The 22,350-nt window shown below is 40.2% G+C and overlaps 1 protein-coding gene across 3 annotated transcripts; it reads right to left on the bottom strand.

Moving 5' to 3' along the window:
• Window positions 1-15: 15 nt before the first annotated feature.
• Window positions 16-21,886, bottom strand: slc38a10 (solute carrier family 38 member 10). Of its 3 annotated transcripts, none has more exons than XM_026351522.1 (17): window positions 21,715-21,886; window positions 21,251-21,519; window positions 19,789-19,906; window positions 19,289-19,334; window positions 18,927-19,020; window positions 18,655-18,798; window positions 16,414-16,538; window positions 11,950-12,052; window positions 11,519-11,701; window positions 11,160-11,271; window positions 7,617-7,723; window positions 7,366-7,510; window positions 5,713-5,883; window positions 5,179-5,631; window positions 4,997-5,071; window positions 3,352-3,492; window positions 16-2,261 (listed from the first exon to the last, which is right to left on the bottom strand). In XM_026351522.1, exons 2-17 carry the CDS (start codon window positions 21,338-21,340, stop codon window positions 949-951), a joined length of 3,420 nt encoding a protein of 1,139 aa, XP_026207307.1. In that variant the 5' UTR covers window positions 21,341-21,519; window positions 21,715-21,886; the 3' UTR covers window positions 16-948. The 3 variants fall into 3 exon arrangements, with proteins under 3 accessions (XP_026207307.1, XP_026207308.1, XP_026207309.1); XM_026351523.1 differs by lacking the exon at window positions 16,414-16,538 and adding an exon at window positions 15,569-15,693; XM_026351524.1 differs by lacking the exons at window positions 21,251-21,519; window positions 21,715-21,886 and adding an exon at window positions 15,569-15,693 and having other exon boundaries at window positions 19,789-19,872.
• Window positions 21,887-22,350: the final 464 nt, after the last annotated feature.

The following is a 22,350-nucleotide window of genomic DNA, read 5'->3' as shown; positions in this document are numbered from 1 at the left end:
ATCAACATCCAAAACTGTAGTAGATTTGTTTATTCTTATCAACAAAATATACAGAAATACAATGCTAATAGAAAAATAGCCAGAAATGCAATCTTTTGTACAAAACAAAGGTCCATCATGTGTTGATGTGCTAGCTGATGGAGCTACTGTGTTCAGTTAGATTACTAAGAAACACTACATCACCTAGATTTCCTGTAACTGTACTCTCTACAGTAAGAGATGGCTAAAGAGACCACAAATTAAGAAATTGACAGGTTTTGTTTGCTAAAAGACTAATGCAGCATGTGGATTGGAAGGCACTGGTAAACCAACAAGTAAGCAGAACTTAAAATGGAATGATTAATAACTGCATCATGGTCTACAGTTTATAATTATAAATAAGGCTACACTATACACCTCAGCTCCAGCATGAGACGGATTTCAATTACCTTTCATTTCAGTACAGTGTAACAACACCTTTGGAAACACCTGAACCTGCATTCAATATGTGGAATATGCAGCTTTTCCAAGACACCCTAAACATGACAGAATATATACTTCTTAAATTAAGAAATTAACACGTACTGGCAAGAGAAAAAGCAGCAATGTAGACAAAGCATAAACAGATCCTACAGAAAAGCAAACCCAACGAAACTGGCGAATGACTTAAAGCTAATTGTCCTCTCTAATTGAAGAAAGTATGGTATTTGCATAGATTTATACACGTTTCAACAGTAAACTTCAAAATAATAAGTTAATATTTACATACACACTGTTCTTTAATAAACACTTTGGGATATTTTCAAAGTACATACTATCAAAGACAAAATTTTCCTGTCCATTTTTTATGAAGGCAACAGGGAAAGTAAGGCAACGGTCCACAGTATCAAGAGGCTGTGCAGGTGAACACTGTGTCTTTGAACTTGCTGTCCAACCATTGATTGAGAATGTGTGTGTGTGTGATGTGTGTTATTTCACTTCATCCTCTGAGGCCTGTTTAATCTGCCTTGAGTGCACCATTGCTCCTGCCAGTAGCTGCTCCTCTAGGGCTGCGTGCAGGTTTGATCCCCCCAGCTCCAGCAGGGGCTCCAGCCCAGGAACCCCCCTGGATGCCTTGGTATCCTCCAGAGGCCCTCCAGCTGCTCTGGGTTCCACTGCCCGGCGCTTCCGCCTTAGATCCATCTCCCCCTGGTCCCTGACCTTCTCGTGGGAACCCTGGGGGTGAGCTTCAGCTTTGACGGCCCTGTCTTCCACACCTTCTCTGGGGTCCGCCTGAGCAGCAACGTTCTCTTTGAGATCTCGTCCTCCTTTCTTCAAAGCTTCATCATCTTCCCTCTCAACCCCCTGTGCAGCTTTGCCAGCGTTTCTGGCTTGTATGACTCGCTCAAGCTGGGCCAGCCTCTCTTGAGTCTCCTCTACCTCCTTCTTTTTCCTCGCTCTCTCCTGAATTTCATTGTCGATCTCCTGCTGGATTCTCTCCTCTGCGGCTTTCTCCTGTGCAAGTTTCACTTTGGCTTTCTCCAGTTCCTGTTCTCTGGCCAGCTTCTCTCTTCTCTCCCTTTCCAGCCGTTCTCTCTCGACACTTGCTTGCATTTCTTTCTCTATCCTCACTTTTTCTAACTCCTGTTCTCTGGCCAGCTTCTCTCTTCTCTCCCTTTCCAGCCGTTCTCTCTCGACACTTGCTTGCATTTCTTTCTCTATCCTCACTCTTTCTAACTCCTGTTCTCTGGCCAGCTTCTCTCTTCTCTCCCTTTCCAGCCGTTCTCTCTCCACACTTGCTGGCATTTCTTTCTCTATCCTCATTTTCTCTAACTCCTGTTCTCTGGCCAACTTTTCCTGTTTCTCTCTCTCCAGATGTTCTTTTTCTAACCGTTCCTGCACTTTATCTTTCTCTATATTTTCCCTCTCTGCTCTTTGCTCTTTTTCCTTATCTCGATTGTTTTTGTCATCTTTAAGTTGAGCGTCTTCATTTTCAGGTCCTTTCTTTCCCAGAGGCACCTCCAGATCATTCTGTTTATGAGATTCTCCAGCAGGAGCAATGTGTCCATCCTCCTTGTATGCAGCTACATTAGCCTCAGCAGCCTTATCCCCAGCTTGGGCTTGTTTCTGGGCAGGAGGCTCAGCCGCTCCATCCAGTGGAGCTCCACCTTTAGCTTCAGCTCCTTCCTTGGGCTGCTTCACATTAGACTCCACACCAGCGTCTTTGGGCTTTACTGCTCCTCCTTCCATCACCTCATTTTGTTCTGGGATGGCTTTCTCTGCCTCACCTTCAGCAGCAGCCCCTTTAAGACATAAACACTTTGTCACATTTAGATTTTGAAGTGAACACTATTAAATAATGATACAGGTGCTCTCTGTATAGTATGTTAAACATTCTGGCCTTGATTTACTAAGATCCCAAGTGCAAGTTGCATCTGTGGATGTTTTTCAGGTAAACTACTAAGAAAAATTGTGACTGACAACAGGTAAAAACAAGGTGGAGGTGGCTGTATTTTAATGAGGATTCTTTCCAATTTGAAATTTACAGCTCTTAGTGGGAGTGGCTAATAATCATTTTGATGTGCTACACCAACAAAATCTTAGAATTGCAGAATGGACTGCTTTTTACAAAGATCGCTCCTTTACTCTGGAAACCAGCAACCACATCTGGCCTCATTCAGTGTGTCCTCGGTGCGCAGAAAGCAGAGTCAAAAGATCAATATTGGGGGCATAATGTGCGACCGCAAACGTGCACAATCCTCTCTTGGGCTGAGTGAATTTAACATATGGCTTAATTTTATAAGAGATGCAGGTGAAACCTCCTAAAAGCGGTGTCCTTCAACTCATTTGATTTTCAGGTTAAGAGGGTCCCTCTCAACGGCTCAACTACCTAAAACCAAATAAGTATTTCTTATGTGGAGCAATGTGGATGCACCAAATGTTTAGGCATGACGATGTGCTGTAATTACTTAAAGGATTCAGCACCAAATGCTCGACTTATGGTTGATTCATTTGGGAAGTATGGTCCATATACAATGCCGTTGCCAGTGGCCAGTATGAACACATCCGTGTAAAAGCAGACTGCACCTGCTTATCAAAGGTATCAAATTCAGATGCAGCCACAGCAAAACGCTTTCAGGATTGATAAATCACATTGTGCCTTTTCTCCTTCCTGCATTTTGGACAGCTGGGCAAAAATGTGTCACTTGTCAATTGATGAAGCCAAAGATGCAAAGTCCACAGCATTAGTTAGTTCATTAATGTCAAAGACACCGTCCTCAGTGTGCACCCTTAATAGATTAGCTTGTGCAGTTTTTACAAGGTATTATTAACTGTGCACATGTTGTAGTACATGCAGACCTTTAGTAAATCAGGGCCTATGAGTATACACACCACCAGGTTGTTTCTGATGAATTTCTTTGTGTTGCTCTTCTATGACAGCCAGTAGTTTTTCCTGCTGGTCTAGAAGTCTTTTCTGTTGCTCTTGTTGCTCCTTAATCACCTGCAGTAGCACTGCATGGTCAAACTGTCCCTCTGCATGGAGACACAAAGATTGAATTAAAACAAGTCACAAACCACTCTAAGCACTTTGTATTAGTTGGGGATCTGTGAGAAGTTTAGTGAGACTGAGCCAGTCTCTATTTAAAGCCGTTTTCACATATGCACTCCAGACTATGTCTAGAGAATCAGGTCCAGACATTGTGCGGAGTTGTGAGTTGACACATGCAGCACAGAGCAGGAGAAGGTCCGACAATATGCATTGTCATCAGGGGAAATAGTCCATTTGGTTTTGGGGTGAGAGGTTAGTCGCTGTGTAGACCATGAAAAAGGTACAAAGTAACACAAAACGTATATGAGTGTTCGGTTTACAGCACATCATAGGAGAGTCAGATATATGATTAGAAACTTACTTTATATATATATATATATATAACCCAAAAAAGCACAGTACAACAGAAAGCATTGTATATATCTCCTACACTTTCAGGTGTTGTGCTAAGCTAATCGACTGAAAGGTAGTCCTTGCTCTCTGTGAATACTACAGACAAGTACCTGCTGTATTCGTACACAAGCTCACACAGACTTTGTACTAAGGGGCTTGCAGGATAAAGTCAGTGTAATCTCTGAACTGAATCTGACATTTGTATTCCCACATGCAACTCACCCGGGTGATGAGCATGTGTGAAAGCAGCTTATATGAGGAAGAGAAACAGACATAGCACTATTTATGGATTCATTTAAACCCATATGTTTAGGTTGTAGCCTAAATAGAAACTGGAGTGGGCATCTTTAGATACACATTAACCATGTTAGAAGGGAAGATGATAGGTGATTTCTACACCAATGTCTATATGTACTGTATGAATATGTAAATGTTTAATAATGAAATGTAAATGACAATTTGACAATGAAATTTTAGACAGAGTAGGAAAGGCAAGTGGAAATTCATACCTGCAACCAGCTTTTTTATCACTGTGATAGGAGTCCAGCAGAAAAAGGAAAAAAGAAAGAAAGAGTTGTAAAGATGGAGAGAAAGAGAGAGCAGGCAAAAGTAAACAAAAGTAAACATCAGAAAAAGTCCAAAAAGAAAAAAGAAAGGGGGGTAGTAGTTACAAGTATCAAGCCAGATTAGCACCAATTATGTGTGTCAGTTTTTGTGTATGTTCAAAGATAGTCATAGTAAGCAAAAGCATATCACTAAGCTGAGATTACATAAAATAGCACACTGAGATGAGGATAAAAGAGTCAGGGGAATTAACAGCATGCAGCAAAGCCTGAATTAAGCAGTTGAGGTAAAAGTCCTCATCAGTCTTTATCAATGTGTGATAACTGTGTTTTAGTTCCTACATTTTATAGAGGGACTACAGTGATTCTTTCTGTATAGTGGTACAGAAAGTGAAACTAAATCCCCACCTTCTTTATATAGCCACTTATTTTGTCATTTCTGTATGTATGTGCAAAGTACCAACTCTAAGTGAACTAAGACTATTAACTTGTGTCTATTCTCACGGAGTAAAATTTTTTCTGCACTACTTGCCTTCCATCTTTTCGTCTGTGTCTGCACCCGGGGCCTCTCCTGCAGCAGGACGATGCTCTCCATCTGGAAGTTGGGCTGAAGAATAACCAAATATCACAGGGTCAGTCTTGTATCTTTCTATATTTCTCTTTCCCAGATGTGCCTTGCACCACAGGTAGACAGGAACAGTGGCAAATACTCACGTTTCTCGGGAACTTCTGGAGCTTTGCCAGCTTTATCTTCTTGCACCACAGCAGGCTGCTTTGCCACCTCAACTACATTCTCCGGCAGAGGCTCTTTGACAGGATCTAGCTTCGCCACTTCCTTCAGTGGTGGAACACCCTTCTTTTTGGCGGCTTCTTCCTCCTGGTTCCCCAGCACCTCGTTGAACTGGTCTTCACGCCTATCCTCATTCCTCTGAACAGCCTCTGCAGGCTTTGGTTTCTCTTCAACCTTCTCACCTTTGTTGTTCTCTACATTCACAGCATGCCCTAAAACATCATTTTCATCACGCCCATGTTTGTCCTCTCCTTCTCCAACTGGTTGTTTCTTGTCTTCCTCCAGCTCAGCATTGTTCTTTCTTGTGTCCACCATGACTTTGTCATGGGGAATGGGGGGTTCATGGCGGTGGGCTTCTGCCTCTGGCACAGCAACACCTAGGTAAATAGACAAAACATCACCAATTCTGCACAGGTCAAGCTCCTGTTAAGATTCCAGCTTAGGTTCAGTTTCCTTACCAGCTTTAGGACGGTCCAACTGCACCTCTTCCTCCTTCTTCCTCTCAGGTACTTCCACAGGTCCTTTTATCTGAGGGGCCTCTGCACGATCCTTCTCCAAAGGTTGTACCACCTCCACAGCGGGAATATCAGGTTTCTCTACATCTTCTGGCTTCTTGTTGGCAACATCATCTATAAGCACATTTGGAATGTGAAACACAATCTGTTACAACAAAGACTGATGGATATTACCTCAATGAAACAAATTACCTAGGTACTTTGTAAAAAGTACACTGGAATGTTTTTTGCACTTGTGAAGCACTACTGCTGTTTAGGTTTTTGATTGGCTTCGCTGCATTTTCTCACAGCGCCGATGAATACAATTACTCACATGCTATAATATTCTATTCTAAAATATTACACACATTCCTGTGACTAAATTATGAAACTATTTATCTGGCACAATTTATTTCAGTACTGTCTCTTGTCTGAGAAAAGTAAAAGGACTGTAATGGACTGGCTTTGGAATCTACTAATTTCTTGTACAGTGATGTTTATTGCAGACATTAACTGTGGGTATTGCAATGAATGAACACCCAGGAATATTTCATATAGAGAAACACAAAGTATTCCAGTTTATGATGGTTAGAGCCACTAGATGGCAGCAAATAGTGACAATGGCGATATTTACACAACTGATATGTTATAATCTATGAGCAAGTGAGCCAAGAGAAAAGAAACTGAGATTAATTAAAATAAAAACTGACAAACAGGAAATGTGTGAAGGTCAATCACATCAGTTTGATGTGGAAAAATAGGAAGAAAGAATGCAGTAAAGTCAACAAGGATTCAGAAACCGAAGGATGTTGCTTTTGTCAATGAATAAATTAGAAAAAGATGCTCTTAGAGAATCACAAAGAGGAAGTGAAAGTAAAGGTTCCTCCTGTTTCACCCTAAAACTAAGAACATTACCACAGATGACCTTTACTCATCATTCGTTTCCTCTGCACCTTCTCTCCCCTACCAAGCCCCTATCAACCCCTTTTCCTTTTATATAACCAGAGCTTGAAGGCATTTTATAGCTGCCACAGGAGATATGGTGGGGAGGGGGGACAGGGGTGTAGACAATGTATTTTGGGGGGGGAGGGGTGACAGGAGAAATGAACACAGGTAGAGGGGTGCTGAAAATTGCTGGAGTTTGAAGGGCATCACTCTCGCTCCATCAATGTCAAGCACTCAGCCTCGCTCTCAGATATTATCAAGAGGTTATCTCCTCACCTTGCCTGTCTGTCTATCAGTCACCCTGTCTGTCTCCATCTTTTCTTCTCACAGAGATGAAAGAAATTCTTTCTTTTGCTGTGGCTTCGTGCTTTTGTTTTAGTCTGTCTGGCACTTTGCTCCTGCCTTCTATTCTCTTTCCAGTGTTCTTCTAGGGTGCTGCAATGTATGACTTTGAAAATAAAACAAGAAATGAACATGGTTCCTGTGCTACCAGTGCTATTTGCATCAAATAATTACACAGAGCACTTCTGTCCAATCTCAGACACTACCGACAACCCTGGCTCTGGCCCATTCAGGTAAATGTTTCCATGGTTCATTAGAAAAACACTTTCATCCACAGTCCATAACATATCTAAGTGATTGCCTGCCATTAGCAAATGTCATGATCTTTACCATGCGGTCCAGGGAGGTCCGGTAGTGGCTTGACAGGCAACGGAGGAGGAGGAACTTGAACCCTGTTGCTGGGACTCCTTGCAGAAATTGAAAGGGTGGTAAAGGTGCTGATCAGCAGGATGCCCAGACCTACAAAAAGCACCAGCTACAAGACAGAGAGAAGGAGTACAAGCACATTAGTTCAGAAACAGCAAATGAACAGATCTTCACTGATTAAATGATTGAGAGTGTGCTAATTCTAACTATGTAACCTGTGCAACTATGCCATTCTTCTGGATTTTTCTGTAGATGAGTGCAGGACAAATGAAGCAGATGAGGCTGCCCATGGTGGCTCCAGTCAGACCAAGAATTGTTTCCACTAATGAAAGGGGAAAAAATAAAAAAATAAAATAAAAAAAATATATTATCTTGTATATCCCAGGAAAGTAAAATACTGAATATATGTTTATCATCAACAAAAATGAATGTAAAAAGTTACAATAAGCCCAGGGTTAATGTAAAAATTGTTTTAATACTTAGGTAGAAGTAAAAGATGAATTGGCAGAAGTAAGAATGCAAACTACATTAACGCTGACTATTGTTTGTTAAAAAAAACAAACAAACAAAAAAAACATATATACATGTCTTTGTTTCTTCTAAAATGTAATGAAATTAACACATTTGGAAACTGCTCTTGATGAAGGGATTCAATCCAAGTCAATTGTATCTGTATAACCAAATCACAACAGAAGTCATCTCAAGGCAAATGTTTAAGGTTTAAATTTGAATTATATAGAGAATCCAACAACCCCAATTGAGCAACCACTAGGTGACAGTGGAGAAGAAAACAACTGGAAAGAGGAGAGAAAAGAACAGCAGGCAACAAAAAACAACAACAACAAGCAGCAAAAACACTGGGCGGGTTGGTAGGACCAGTAACTGTACTCTGGAAATATACAGGCAAAGACAAAGTTCAGTGTATCAGTAGAGGTCCCCCAGCAGACTAATATATAGCAACAGAACTAAGAGATGGTTCAGAGTCACCTGATCCATCTTTAATTAAAAGCTAGAAAGAAAGTTTTAGGTCTAATCTTAAATGTAGAGAGGGTGTCTGCCTCCCGAATCTGAACTCGGAGCTGGTTCCACAGGAGAGGAGCTTGATAGCTAAAGGCTCTGCCTCCTATTATACATCTGCAAACGAGTAGACCTGCACTCTCAGAATAAAGTGTTCTGCTTGGAAAATATGGAACTATGAGGTCTTTCAGATATGATGAGCTTGATTATTAAGTGTTTAAAATTGTGGATTTTACAGGGAGCCAATAGAGCAAATGGAGAGAACCAGTGAGAACTTAAAACCAGTCCGAAGGATTTTGGATTAACTGGAGTCTTTTTAAAGAGTTATTGGGACATCCAATTGATACGGAATTACAATAGTCCAGTCAGGAAGTAACAAATGCATGGACTAGGTTTTCAGCATCTCTTTGAGACAGGATGCTCCTAATTTTAATATTATTCCTCAGGTGGAAGAACGCAGTTCTATAGATTTATTTCTTTCAGATTCTCTTTTATGTATGATGTAAAGGAGATATATAGGACACATATAGAGTGAAAAGAATCAGCCCAAGCACAGAACCATGTGGAACTCCATAACTAACTTTTGTGTCCATGGAAGACTCATCATTAACATGTAAAAACTGGAATCTATCTGATAGATACGATTTAAACCAGTCTAGTGCTGTTCCTTTAATCCCAATGACATGTTCCAGTCTGTGTAATAAAATGTTGTGAGCTATAGTGTCGAATGCAGCACTAAGATCTAACAAAATGAGTATAGAGGGAAGGCGCTAAGAGAAGATCATTAGCAAACCTTACAGGTGCTGGCTCTGTACTATGATGTACTCGAAATCCTGACTGGAAATCTTCATACACGTTATTCTTGTGCAGGTGGTCACATAATTGCTTTGAAACTACTTTTTCAGGGATTTGAGAGATTAAGGGCAGATTGGCTATTGATCTATAATTTGCTAAAACCCCTGAGTCCAGAGTAGGCTTTCTGAGTTGAGCTTTGACTACAGCAACCTTAAAAGCCTGTGGTACATAGCCTGTTAGTACAAATAGATTGATCTGATCTAATATGGACGTGCTAATCAAAGATAAAACATCTTTGAGCAGTCTAGTCGGGGTGGGGTCTAAGAGACATGTTGATAGTTTAGATTAATTAATTATTGAAATTAACTCCATTGAATCTAGAACTGTTGTATATGTAAGGTCATCCAAGCATGTTGCAGGGAGGATCTGATCTTTTAAGTTAAGGGAATACTAGGCACAACAGAGCTACAACTCTTGCCAGGCTACAGTGCTGAAAAGAAACCTGGGGTTGTTCTTATTTGCTTCTATTTATGAGGAATAATATGTGGTTCTAGTTTTATGGATACCTTTTTTAAATATTATTAAACTGTCTTTCCACTAAATTAGTGGAACGCCTTACCTTACATGATGTTTGCTACAAGCTACAGATTTGTGAACCTTACCATGGAGCTAGCTTCCTCCGATTCACTACCTTCTTTTTCAGAGGAGCAACAGTATCGAGTATTGTTCGGATGGAGGCTGCAGTATTATCAACAAGATAGTCAACTTGTGCTGGAGTAAAGTTAAGTTGATTACCCTCCTCTATGTTGGTACATAGCTCTGAAATAAAAGATGGAATCAGGTACTTAATTTTGTCAACAGCGATTTCAGAAAAACATCTACTGTAATGGTATTTTTTCCTCAGGTAAAGTAACGTTCAGTACAGTAAAGAAAATGTTATTTAAAAATGGCCAGATAAAAGAGGGTTTGGAGGAAAAACTATTAAATGATCAATTTCGACAACATATGTCAAAGCAAGATGAAGGGTGTGATTAAAACAGTGAGTAAAACATTTAATACTTGTTGGCAAGTATTTGATGGCACATTGCTACTTTAAGGTTTGTGTCCTGCTGTTTAAACCATTCCATGTCTCTCCTGCTACAAATACTGAAAGCAATTTCCAAAATCTGTGCTCCTTATTCCTGGCTCCATTCATACCTGACTCTGCCATTCATAACCACCACCCACCCATCCCCGTGCAGGCTCCCCATGCATGGCATCCTGCTTCTGGCAGCAGCAAGTCCTGGCCACACCCCAGTCCCTGTGGACCATGCTGGCTGGGCGTTGGGCCCGGAAACCCATCGTTCATGCAGAGGACGCACACCATATTGTCTCCCTCAGATTTAGTGGCCATTCTCCCTAGGGTCCTTACCTCCCTTCTCCTCAGTCTATTAGTCTGATTAGATACACAAAGAGCCAGCCAAATCTGCTCTGCGTGTGTGTGTCAAAACAAACAACCACTGTATGAAAGATGAATAAAACATAAACTCATGTAACTTTAACATCTTCACCATTTTGAAGCAGATTTTGAGAGGGGCAGGAAAACTCAGGAAAAGACCCTGACAGAGAGATGGTATTGGCATGTACATGGACGCGCCTGCTTGTGTGTGTGTGCAAGACAGAGTGAGTCTGGGAGAATAATAGCGCTATCTACAATGAGATAAAAGTTGGGCCCTGATTTAAGGACTGTGTTAGAGTGTGACAGTCACTGACTCGTAAAGTCACTTTCACACACGTCGTAAAGCTCCCTCGCTTACTCCGCCCACATAAAGGAACACATGGACCTTAAAGACCGAGCTGTACACACATGAACAAACTTGCAATTTCAATCCATGCCCAATTGTCCACACACACACACAGACACAGACACACACAGACACACACAGACACACACAGACACAATGTACCATTGGGAATGAGAATTCCTCCCAGCATGGTGCCAAATACAATGCAGAGGGTGATCATCTTGAAGCGCAGAGGAGGCATGTATCCTCCGGCAGCAAATGTCCCATCCTTTTGCTGTAAGACAGAAACAGAAATGATACAGAGAAATGAACAAATGACAAAAAAGGGGGGAAAAAAATTAGGCACCAAGTGTACCAATCTTAAATTTACCATTTAATTTTAATGTATTTTGAACTGATTTTTGTCAAATGTCTTCAATAATAATGAGTTCAAGTGTAAAATAAAAATTTAGTTCTGGAGCATGTAAACTGCTGTCAGATCATGTACAGTCTATACAAGTCTGAATTGTATTTGTACTCACCTGCTGCTCAAAAAGCATAGTGTTGATGGCCTGGCGGCAGGGCAAGATCATCATGGGGAATCCAAAGGCCACAGACATCATAAAGCCCACGCGGATCATCTCCGTCACCAGGTTGGAAGGGAAGTTCATCAGCACATTGCCTGCAATGTCTTCTGTGAAGCTGACATAACCAAAGAACCCCACCTGAGAAAGATGTGAAGGGGACCAAACACATGGTTGAGAGGAAAGCAAAAGAGCTGAAATCAATATTAAGTTTTCTTTTCATTTAACTTCCTCAAGCATTTGACATCTGCTCTTCTGTCCAATGGAACATTACAATTGGATTTGTAATTCAAGTTTAAATTAATACATGAACGCTTTTATCACCAACTCTAACAGCTGTGACAGAGAAAAATGTGACTGGTATGAATGGCGATGGCACTTCCACTCACGGTGATGTAGAAGATGGTGACTACATTGAGGGCCGAGGTGAAGATGGTGCTCATGCGTTTGACGGATGGCTCGTCCAGGCTGTCGTAGGTTGGCAGCACCTGCCTGCGAGACACAAGCAGCCCAAAAAACATCCTGTGCATGCTGTGTGAGGTATAACCATACTGGTACTACTGTTGTGCATTCATGTGCTGTCTGAATTCTTGGACATACAACTTTTGCTACAGGAAGGAGATGTTATACACTGAAGGGCAAAGCTGCGTTTTTTTCTGCTCATACAGCTGCTACTCAGTTCAAATCTGGTACAGGAAACTGTTCTGTAGATGTTTTTTTTTTAAAGTAAGCAGCCATATGGAAGCCCATTTGTTCCACTTAATTATCAAATGATGCATCTCTCTCCTCATGTCCTTGTCAGCATTGAACACAGAGAAGTGATTTCTTTTTGCTTTTTTAGTCCATTAGAATTTTAACACTGTAAGGAACATATCAAAAATAAGATCTGTTTTGTCTTGTAAATGGTATTGTTTCCTGATTAAATGCAGCTCATTAAATGGTGGCTCCATGTAGAAACAATGTGTTTAAAAGTAAAAACGTCCTTCTTGATCATACTCCATTTCTCCTTCATATTTCTTGTATGATTCATTAATGATCAACTTATCCCTGACTGCAAAAATGGCTCCCAAACGCTTACAGCCAGGTATACTTCTGATGCCTGTTTGGAGGCATCAGTTTGACTGAAAGTTGTGACATGCACATGAATGCAAAAGCAAATAGTTTCATACACATGAAATAACAAAATATTTTCAATTTTCAATTGCAGCACAAAATGCAGCAAATGGAAGAAATGTCATGGTAGTGTAGGTGAAGTATGTAATAAGTCTGTACATAGTGTGAGAGTGTGTGTGTGTGTGGCACAAGGTGACAAGTGGCACAGAACGGGTAACAAGGCTGGTTGAGGTTGAACCTAAGACTGTCTGTTAATCCAGGTGTCTGTGTCATTTTCTGTTTTGTGCTCTAAGATAGTGTGGTGGGGACCACTGGCACATTAACCACTGAATTTACAGGCTTTCCATATAACAGCAAGTGCCTAGCAGATTTTAGAGCATTATAAACATTCCTGGCAGACTCTTTGTGCGCTCCTCCTCTTCTTCTCTCTCTCTCTCTTTCATATATACAGTGGCAAGAAAAAGTATACAAACCTTTTAGAATTGTGTGGTTTTCTGCATTAATTTGTCATAAAATGTGATCTGAACTTCATCTAAGTAAAAAGTATAGAGTATTAATAAATATGATGTGCTAAGATAATAACAAAAAAAAAAAAGCTAACTGGGGTTAGGTATTAGCATATCTGTGGACCAACAATACCGACTGTGATCTGTGTTCATGTGTTCATAGGTAAAATTGTTTGGAAAGAACATAAGTACTACACCTGGTGCAAAAAGGTCACAAAAGGGAATATCATCCAATGACTTGAAGAGCTGTTCTGCAGGAAAAATGGGCTAAAATTCCTCCTGAACAATGTGCAGGTCTGATCCACAGCTACAGGAAGGACCTGGTGGAGTTTATTGCTGCCAGTTTGTTCTCAATAAAAAAAGAAAATATTATTATTTTAGGCACAATATATTTGTTAATACTTTTGACTTAGATTTAGATCAGATCATTGTTTTTGAGTAATGAATCCAGAAAACCACAAAATTCTAGAAGGTTCACATACTTTTCTTACCACTGTATGTGAAAGGAAGAGAGAGAAGAAATGAGCATGAGAGAGAGCAAGAAACCATAACTTTGTCTGCCTCTCATTCTCTTTGCCTGTCTCTCTTTCATACACACTGGTTTTATGAGCAAGAACTGTCCCATGGTGCTATTCCTTCACGCTTGTTTAATCCACGAACCAATAAATCCTGTAGCCAAGGTTAAATTAAACGGCATAATGTAAGTGGGGAGTTAAAGCACCTAATGGTCACTCAATAGTCCTGACTCAAATGCTAATGTGTTTTATTTTTTTAATGCTAACCCTAAATGGAGGAAATATAAGAGAGAAGCTCTTCAAAGTGAATGAGGGGAGGTGTGTGTATGTTGGGAGAGTGTGTGCTGCCGATAATATCATTAACTTGGAGTTAAACGCATGCTGACAGTAACGTCACAGAGGGGCATTTTCGCTGCACATGTTTTTCTTATGTCCCCCTATTATAAGCTAACTGCTCCTCACTATTCAATTGTGCAGCCAAAAAACAACAGGGCCAGCTCCCATCCCGTCATAATGGTGATGTTAAGTAATGTTTTAAGTGAAAGTAAACACATTTCATGAATGTAATAAAAATCCAATGTGCTGAGAGCTGTTTAATCAGCCTGTGAATACATCAGTGTGTCTGTAAGATGGCGCCAGTCCAATGTGTTGATTAGTGGTTTGGCTTAAGCTGCCTGCCGCCTAACGGAGCGCTTGCCTCGCTCGGCCTGACCACAGGCCAAGAAATCATCCTGCCAAATATCACTCAGCGCTGCTAGTGGGAACCGATGCACAAAACACACACATAAACATGCACAAGCTCACACTTACTTCTTCTTATAACATGCACAAACACCTCACTTCGCTAATGAACACACTCGCCATACCATTATGTTATGTTGTCTTTGTGCGATTACATTAATTAGTCTTGTTTCGGTCTCAAGGCTGCAGTCTCCCACTCCTGCCACTTACCTCACTCTCTCTCACACAAACAAACCCATACACAACCACCACCCAAACATCTGCCCCCCAATGACCTCACCATAACACTCCCTGCATGCTTCCCCAGCACTCAATTCAAATCTAATACTTTATATACCCAGATCCCGTTAGACTGTGAGGTTACAGATCACCTGCTCAACTCACAGAAAACCCATAGAAAGAACTGAAGCATAGAGGACAGAACACAGGAGGCAGTGATAGAGTATGCAGATGGATGACAAAATGGAGAAATCTGTAAAAAGCTTTAATGTACAAACAATATCTTCCATACTATCTGCATCCATATTCAGTATTTTGCTATTTTAACATTATAAACTAGAAAAACTGATTGAGAATCTTACATTTCCAAGATTTTGTCATGTTCAAAGCCACATAATAACTCAACAGGACCATTTTCCCACATGTGCTTGAGTTTCATTCTTGTCACAAAAAAAAAGAAAAATAAGCATTAGCATGGACGGTCTTAGTCTCAGGTTAACTATAGACAGGGCGGACTGAACAGTGGAAATGGAAGCGCTGACTGTGAAAAGTACATTAGCAAAATGAGAAGCCTCCCTTTGCAAGTTAAAAGCTCGCCACCAACCACACCATCTCCACCACAACAAACTCACCCCAAACCCTCCACTCTGGCTCACTCAAAGGAATGATTTAAGTATACATGCACTAATTGTGACATTTGCTCAGTTTCAACATGCAGCAATGAAAGATTCCATTCACTGTGTCAGTGAGTGGAAAAGCCCACATTTCAAGAATTACCCAGTGCATTATTTTAGAAATACTGTCAGATTTTTCCTATTTTGAATCAATAAGATTCCAACTTTTTTTATAGTCTTGTTTGACTTTAATTTCATTACATGGTCCTGTGCGGGTGGCGGGGTGGGAGGAGTACTTACGACTGACAGGCGAAGGCCATCCCACAGATGGGGAAACAGCGAAACACACCCTCCCAGCGCACCACATTGACCTGCCCTAGCCACCAGCCGCTGAGCAGCCCGTGTTTGAACGAGGACAGCACCATCTGAGGGGAAGGAGGGGGGGTGGGGAGTTACAGCCCGAACCAAATGAAGACACGTCGGGGGAGAGCACGAGGAATAGGATGGGGGCTGCGCCCATGCTAATGATTCACAGACAGATAATGAAAGTAATGAATGAGGAAAGAAAAACAGGAAATAAAGAGAAGCAAAGAGGAATCCTCATACTGAATAAAAACCTGAAAAAGTAATGAAGGTGATAACTAATGAATAAAAATGAAACCATTAATCTGATGAAAAAAAAAAGATGCATATAACAGACTAATCTAGACAAAAACTCACAGGTTTTCAATCAGCATGCGTTTCCTACTTCTCACTCTTTTATCTGCCAGATAAATTCCCATAGGACAGAGCAACCCTCCAGCCTTTCACACCCAGACCCAGGCTGCTCGCCCTGGGTGTGGGGTGGTTATGGGAGAGCAACAAAGACAAAATGTTCACTTTGTTAAGATCCTTTGCCTTTTTACTACGGCCACCAAACACACACACACACACACACTCACAGAGCTGAGATGGCTCAGACCCAACCCGAATTAAAAGTGAAAAATGGGGATGAATTTAGAGGAGCTGGTAGAAGGTTCAGGTAGGTGGGGGGGCTTTAAGGAGAGTAAAAGTTGCAAGCAACACATCAGGCTTCCTTCATTCTCCACCCCCCACACTGACCTTATGGTGGTGTTATTTTGGGGGTGGTTTTTGTGTTTACTTACGGGTGACAGCAGAAGGTTGTGGCGATAATGGGCAGGCACTGAATGACGCCCTTGAGGCGCCACAGGTGAACCTGCTCCATCCAGGAGCCCGAGATTATGCCGTAGCGCAGAGATGACAACACTATCTACAGCACCAGCAGCAGAAACAGCAGTGGGGTGGGGTGGGGCAAACAAATGGTGCAGAAAAGGAAAGGAAGTAAAGTAAAGTAGAGTGAGGGGTGTAGGGGGACATGAGGTAAAAAGAGGAAGAGAAATAAGTTAAGTAGTGCAATGAGTAGAAGGGAAAGAAGGGAACAACAGAGGGAAGGATGAAAAGAGGGAGGGAAGGAGATACATCACTGTTAGAGGGTTAGGGGTCTGGACTGGGCCGGCCCAGGCCAGGCCTGGATCTAAAGCCAGACACACACCACACCAATGCTCCAGGTTATCGCCATGCTATGGAACTAAAAGTCATGACACAGAGACATTGTGAACAGCAGGTCTGTAAAAGCAGCACTACAGATAAGTAAAACAGAGTCACATAAACAGTTTGTTCTGTATTTAAAGAGTAAATAAGCTGAATCACAAAAGGCAGAAAAGGAAATCGTCTGATGTTCAAGTGAGTTGCACCTCTGACTACACTCCAGTCTGAATAAATAAGCTGTAAGAGAGTTGTGCATTTAATGTTAAGTATAAACAATAGTCACAACTGTTGCTACTTTGGTGGCATATGACCACAGTGGACTGCACTGAATACATGTAAACACGTGCACTTGTCTGCTGAGTTTGCACTAGTACTGAAATCTAACTAACTCAATGCTGGCTGGTTTCTGCCTTTTCTCTGGTCTGTAGCATCTTAATTTGAATATCTGAATGGTAGGCTGAAAGAAAAATACTCTGAGGATGACACTTGTGATGAGGATTTTTAACAATTTCCTAATTACAACCTAATTAATAAATAATAATTAAAAAAAACTCAGAAGTGGTCCCAGTAGGGATTAAAGCTTTCTCCTTGTAAACACATCATCAAGGTTAATTACAAAACAACCTGCACACTAGAAATGTCTTTTTCAAGGAGAGGAATAATAAATAATGAAAACAAACATTTAAGACATGTACAAAACTATTTTATATTAAACAGATTCCTGCCAGATTCAATGAAGGGCTACTGGGATACCAATGCAATTTAACTCCACATTTCGAATCTCCGTTTTTCTTGTTGGTATCGTTAGTTTTCGGGTAGGGCACAAAGGTATGTAAATATATGTAAAGGTATAAAGTGTGCTGCCTTGGAATAAGAGAATAAATATTTTATATACTTTTCAGAACAAATAATTATTATCATTATTATTATTTTTATTAATATTATTTGCATTTAACACATGGACAGCATCTTAAATTAATGGTCTAGAAACGTAAGAAGAAGTGTGAAATATATAAAATACATTCGACATATTTACTTCTACTTCTTTCTTTTCATAACAAATGAGCAACATATAAATAATATAGATCTTTCACTAAAGTTGCAAAGGTTGGTGATTTAGTGGAAGTGGCCATCTGACTTCCATTTACTTTGCACTTACACTGCTTAAAATATCTCTAGTGGCCATTTTCCAGCTATTATCTTCTCCCCTGGGGAGCACCTTTGTTTCCTGCCTGATGTGATTTAGTTTGGATTTGCTCTTTAAAAACAGAGGAGCAAGACAATATTGTATTGGTAAGATACACAGTGGTTCTCTACCCTGGAGTGAATAAGAAAGAGTCAATGCAAAATATAACAGGATTACATTTGTCCAAACAATATTCCAGTAAAAAAAGCACACACAAGGTTAATGAACTATGCTGCAGGTTATAATGAGTCTGCAGTATTTATATATGTACTATTTTTTTGGAGAGTACAACTACAGTAAAGAACACATTGGCTTCAGAATGAATTGTAGTATGTTAGTAAAATAATAAACTCTAACAAAGATTGTAATCAAATAGAACTTCGCATAAAACCTAATCTTACTGATATTTTATAACTTTACAATTCTCAAAATTAGCAGGAAACACATAATCACAATTACTCCACATTATCACTGCATGTCATAAAATACCTTGTGCTATGCAGTCACATAGCTAATTTAAAAAGTAAAATGTTCAAATCTTTTGCAATGACAGCTTGGACTGTCATGCTTGGAAGCAAAGCCATGTGTTCCTACTGCAGTCTGTTCAAATAGATTATTTACAGTGTAGTTGCGTGTGTGTCGGTGTGCTCACCGTGAACATGAAGAGGGTGTAGAAGATGAGAGCCATGGCTGAGAAAGACTGAATAGAGGACATCATGTTTCTCTGCAGACTCAGAGGGAGGACAATGAACACAGATACGGCGATCAGTAGCAGCACCCGAAAACTGCCTGTCACCTTGAGAGAAGAGTGTGAAATGATAAAACATTATAAACATGTTAACATGGGGCAGTGAAAACAAAACTTATAGTATACAGAAGATGTTCAAAAACTGAGGGTAACTATACCACATAGTGATATCATACCTGTAAACCCATCAGCTGAGCGAAAAAATTTGAGCCCAAATCGGCAATAACGACATAAAAGGCAATACATGTCCCCAACATCAAACCGATCATACTGCAGAGACAGAGAGAAGAGATAATGAGCAAGGTGGTATCTTAATTGTTATCACTGTGGATGATTTAGGAAATAAATCCAATTTATTTGATTATGCTTGATTTCTATCTACTGAATCTATCAATTTCTATTTTTATTTTTAAACGAACTCAGTCCCTTTAAAAAAGCCAATATTCCAATGTCTTTTCATAATAATTTGCAGAAAATCAAGTCAAGGTATTCACTTCTAACAAAGTATAATGTGTTGAGAATAAATATGAAGACTTGCCTTGTCTCAACCAGCGTTTTTCCTGGTTTCCCATAAGCATGGAAGGCTGAAAGACGTAAATGCAAACATCATGTGAACAAACATATGGCAGTGTCCTAATATAGTTCCTGTTTCGATAAAGCCTAAGCCCAAACCACATTGACTACGCTTACCTAAAATTTCCAACAAAGTGGTTACACTCTGTGTGCTCAACAGTAGAGTAGGTTCAACTGAAAGTCTGTAAGCTTCTGGTTTATTATCTTTCTGGGCAATGATGTGGTTTGTTATTGAAGTTTAAATTTCCATAGCTGAACCAATTTAATGTTTGCTCAGTCATAATGGTTATTTTTGCTACTGCTAACTACCAACTTCTTCCTCTATTTAAAACGAGGAGCAGATGCTGCTGCCATAAATAGAGCTTCCTGAGTAAAATAATGCTGTGGCAAAATCTGAATGCTAAGAGCAGTAAAAGTGTCAAATGAGACTAGAATAGTGCAACAAAGGTCTTATCTTAAACTCACCCAAACCAGCATAGGTCCTTCGTTTGGTGTTACTAGCTGTATGGACCAGGAACATGCAAGACTTGTGAGTCATCCATGAACAGGAGAACAACAGTATAGTTCCAAGTACTATTCCACACTGTGAGAGGGCAGAAGGAGAGTAAACAAACATTATGTATACTTTCATAAGGTTGTTTCATGATCAACCAAAAGACTAAACAACATCTTCATACATCAAAACATTCACTAGATTAAAAAAACTTACTATAATCCACCAATAAACGTTTGACAAATTTGTTCAATATAACAACAAGAGAACAACTGAATGGCACTTTTGTAAAAACATGGCCAAAGGATCATCACAAATTATAAATGCTGCATTAAATGAGGATTTAATACAACCTTTAGTAGGAACGAAATATTAGAATCATTGAATGACCTAGTCTTTTAAAAGAACCTCCTCTAAGGGACAAAACAGGCCAAAAGTCTCACCACACAGCAAATGGTTTCCAAAGATTATCCTGTAACAATATGATGTGACACTATGTTTTTTTTCCCCACAGGTAGGTTGGAGGGTAATATATTTGCCTACTTTAGAAAAGGTAGCGATTGGTGATAAACAGTATCTGTGTATATCTATCACATAATAACTTTTCTTTGATAGAACTTTAAGATAAGATATCACAGTTAGAATTCACACAGCCAAAGGCTCTAAAGACGACAAGACTGTTGAATAACAAGTCAGAGGAATTTGGTTATTGCGGAGATAGTTTGGCTACTGAAAGGAAGCAGAGTAACCTGTGCTGCAAAGTGTGTCACGGCCACATTCCAAATAAGACAGGTAATACGACCTGAAAAAGATTAGACAAATCTTTTTCACTATCTGAAGCAGTGCCATCCTTTAGGGCACCACAATGCGAGACTTAACAGTCCTGCACCCAGTCTACTGCTGGTATGGTGGCTACCCTAAAACAGCCGCAGCAGCAGACATGATAGTGTTTACTTTTTCCAGCACCAAAAAAAACAAAAAACAAAAATCAAAACATATACAGTGATACCACAAAGGTAATAGTCTACTTTATTGCAAAAGATATAGCTGCAGGAAGCAAAGCCAAAAGTGTTGGATTTGAACAGCTGAATTAACCTTATAAAGTGTTCACATCTCATGTATAAGTACAATTTAAAAGCTTTACGCTTGACAAAATAGCAATTCCAATAATATAATGACATATTGATATAGACTTATAAATATAAATATTTATGTATAAATATTGACCTCTGTAGAAGAATCAGGAGAGGGCAATATATGTCATATCACAAATAATATCAGTGTAAAAACATTCCCCCGTATGCAAACATTCAACAGGTCTTATACTAAAGTAAATAATCTACAGATTCTTCTTTCCCCACGGTACGCAGTCATAATAAAAGCCGTGTTTCTGCCACTCTCGGTGCAGCACCTGTCCAGCTGCAGGTGACTCACCTGTTTGAAGCAGAAGGGCATCGTGAGCACACTGACCCCGACGATGCTGTTCACCACGTTCATGATAAGGCCCGAGTTGGACGCCGTCATGTTGAGACGCTTATTTTTAAGGTCCTCCTCCGATGAGAAAAGGGTGAAACGCGACAAAAACAGCTGCAGCACAGTCTATCGATAAAAGTGTAACCGTCTAATCTCTGGTCCAAAGAGGGGCTCTGACTAAGTTCCGGGTGCGTTGCTCCGACTCTTCCACCGTTCAATGACGTGGCGCACTGGGGGTGAACACAGAGACAAGCGAATTAAACGTCTCACACGCTTTCACCTCTTTGTTTTATGAAATACACACAAACACACACGCTAACACTCAATTATTAAACCAATCTAAAGCAAGCAGCACTTAAAGATTAAAGCGTTTAGCTAGCATGCTAACGTTAACGTCACTGTTGGCCGTGTAGTAGTTAACTCACCTTCCAACAGAGCTACTGCGCAGAGCTGCCTTAGTTACGTTATCATCTGTAATTTCCTAACATTATTCACTCATTTGGTTGTATCTTCGTGAAAGGAAGATAAATTGTAATAACAAATCCAACCTGGCTGTTTTTTTTTTTTTTTTGTGAACGCGTATCCAGGAAGTAGAGCTTGTAGTCGAGGAGTTGAATAAAGACGACACAGTCCGCCGGTTCAATACAGCTCAAACACATGGGCGCCCACTAGTGGCCAAACATTGTCATGCTTGACATATTTGTAAGTTGAACAGGATATGTGTCCAAAACATTTACTCACTACACCCATCTAATCAGACCAGGAAAGAGTATACAGATATCACAAATGGTGAAGGAATAGCAAATACAGCAAACTGTCCCAGATTATGTTCCCTCCATAACGAGGCCGACAGAAATCTGGAGACTAAAAACAGCCTGCGCTAAAACATGTAAATCACCTTAATTCATACAATTAAAATGTCTGGGGATAGTAGCCATCAAGTCTTAAATAAACAATCATTTATGCTGTTTTTTGCTGTTAAAATACGTATCATGCCATCTTCATGTTAGGAGGTAAATCAAGCAGTTTGGAAATAAACTAAATAAAAAACACACACAAAG

This window comes from Anabas testudineus, chromosome 19 (genome assembly GCF_900324465.2).
Source record: "Anabas testudineus chromosome 19, fAnaTes1.2, whole genome shotgun sequence".
NCBI lineage: Eukaryota > Metazoa > Chordata > Actinopteri > Anabantiformes > Anabantidae > Anabas > Anabas testudineus.
The sequence above is the reverse complement of the archived record's forward strand: the minus strand, read 5'-3'. Positions and strand labels throughout refer to the sequence as shown.

Excerpts from the sequence above, each read along its gene's own strand:
- slc38a10 (XM_026351522.1), bottom strand. The coding sequence starts at position 21,340 with ATGACGGCGTCCAACTCGGGCCTTATCATGAACGTGGTGAACAGCATC. Across the intron at positions 5,884-7,365 it reads GGACCTCCCTGGACCGCATG|ATGATGTTGCCAACAAGAAG; the intron begins GTAAAGATCATG and ends ATGTGCTTATAG. Across the intron at positions 3,493-4,996 it reads CACAGACGAAAAGATGGAAG|AGGGACAGTTTGACCATGCA; the intron begins GCAAGTAGTGCA and ends GTCTCCATGCAG.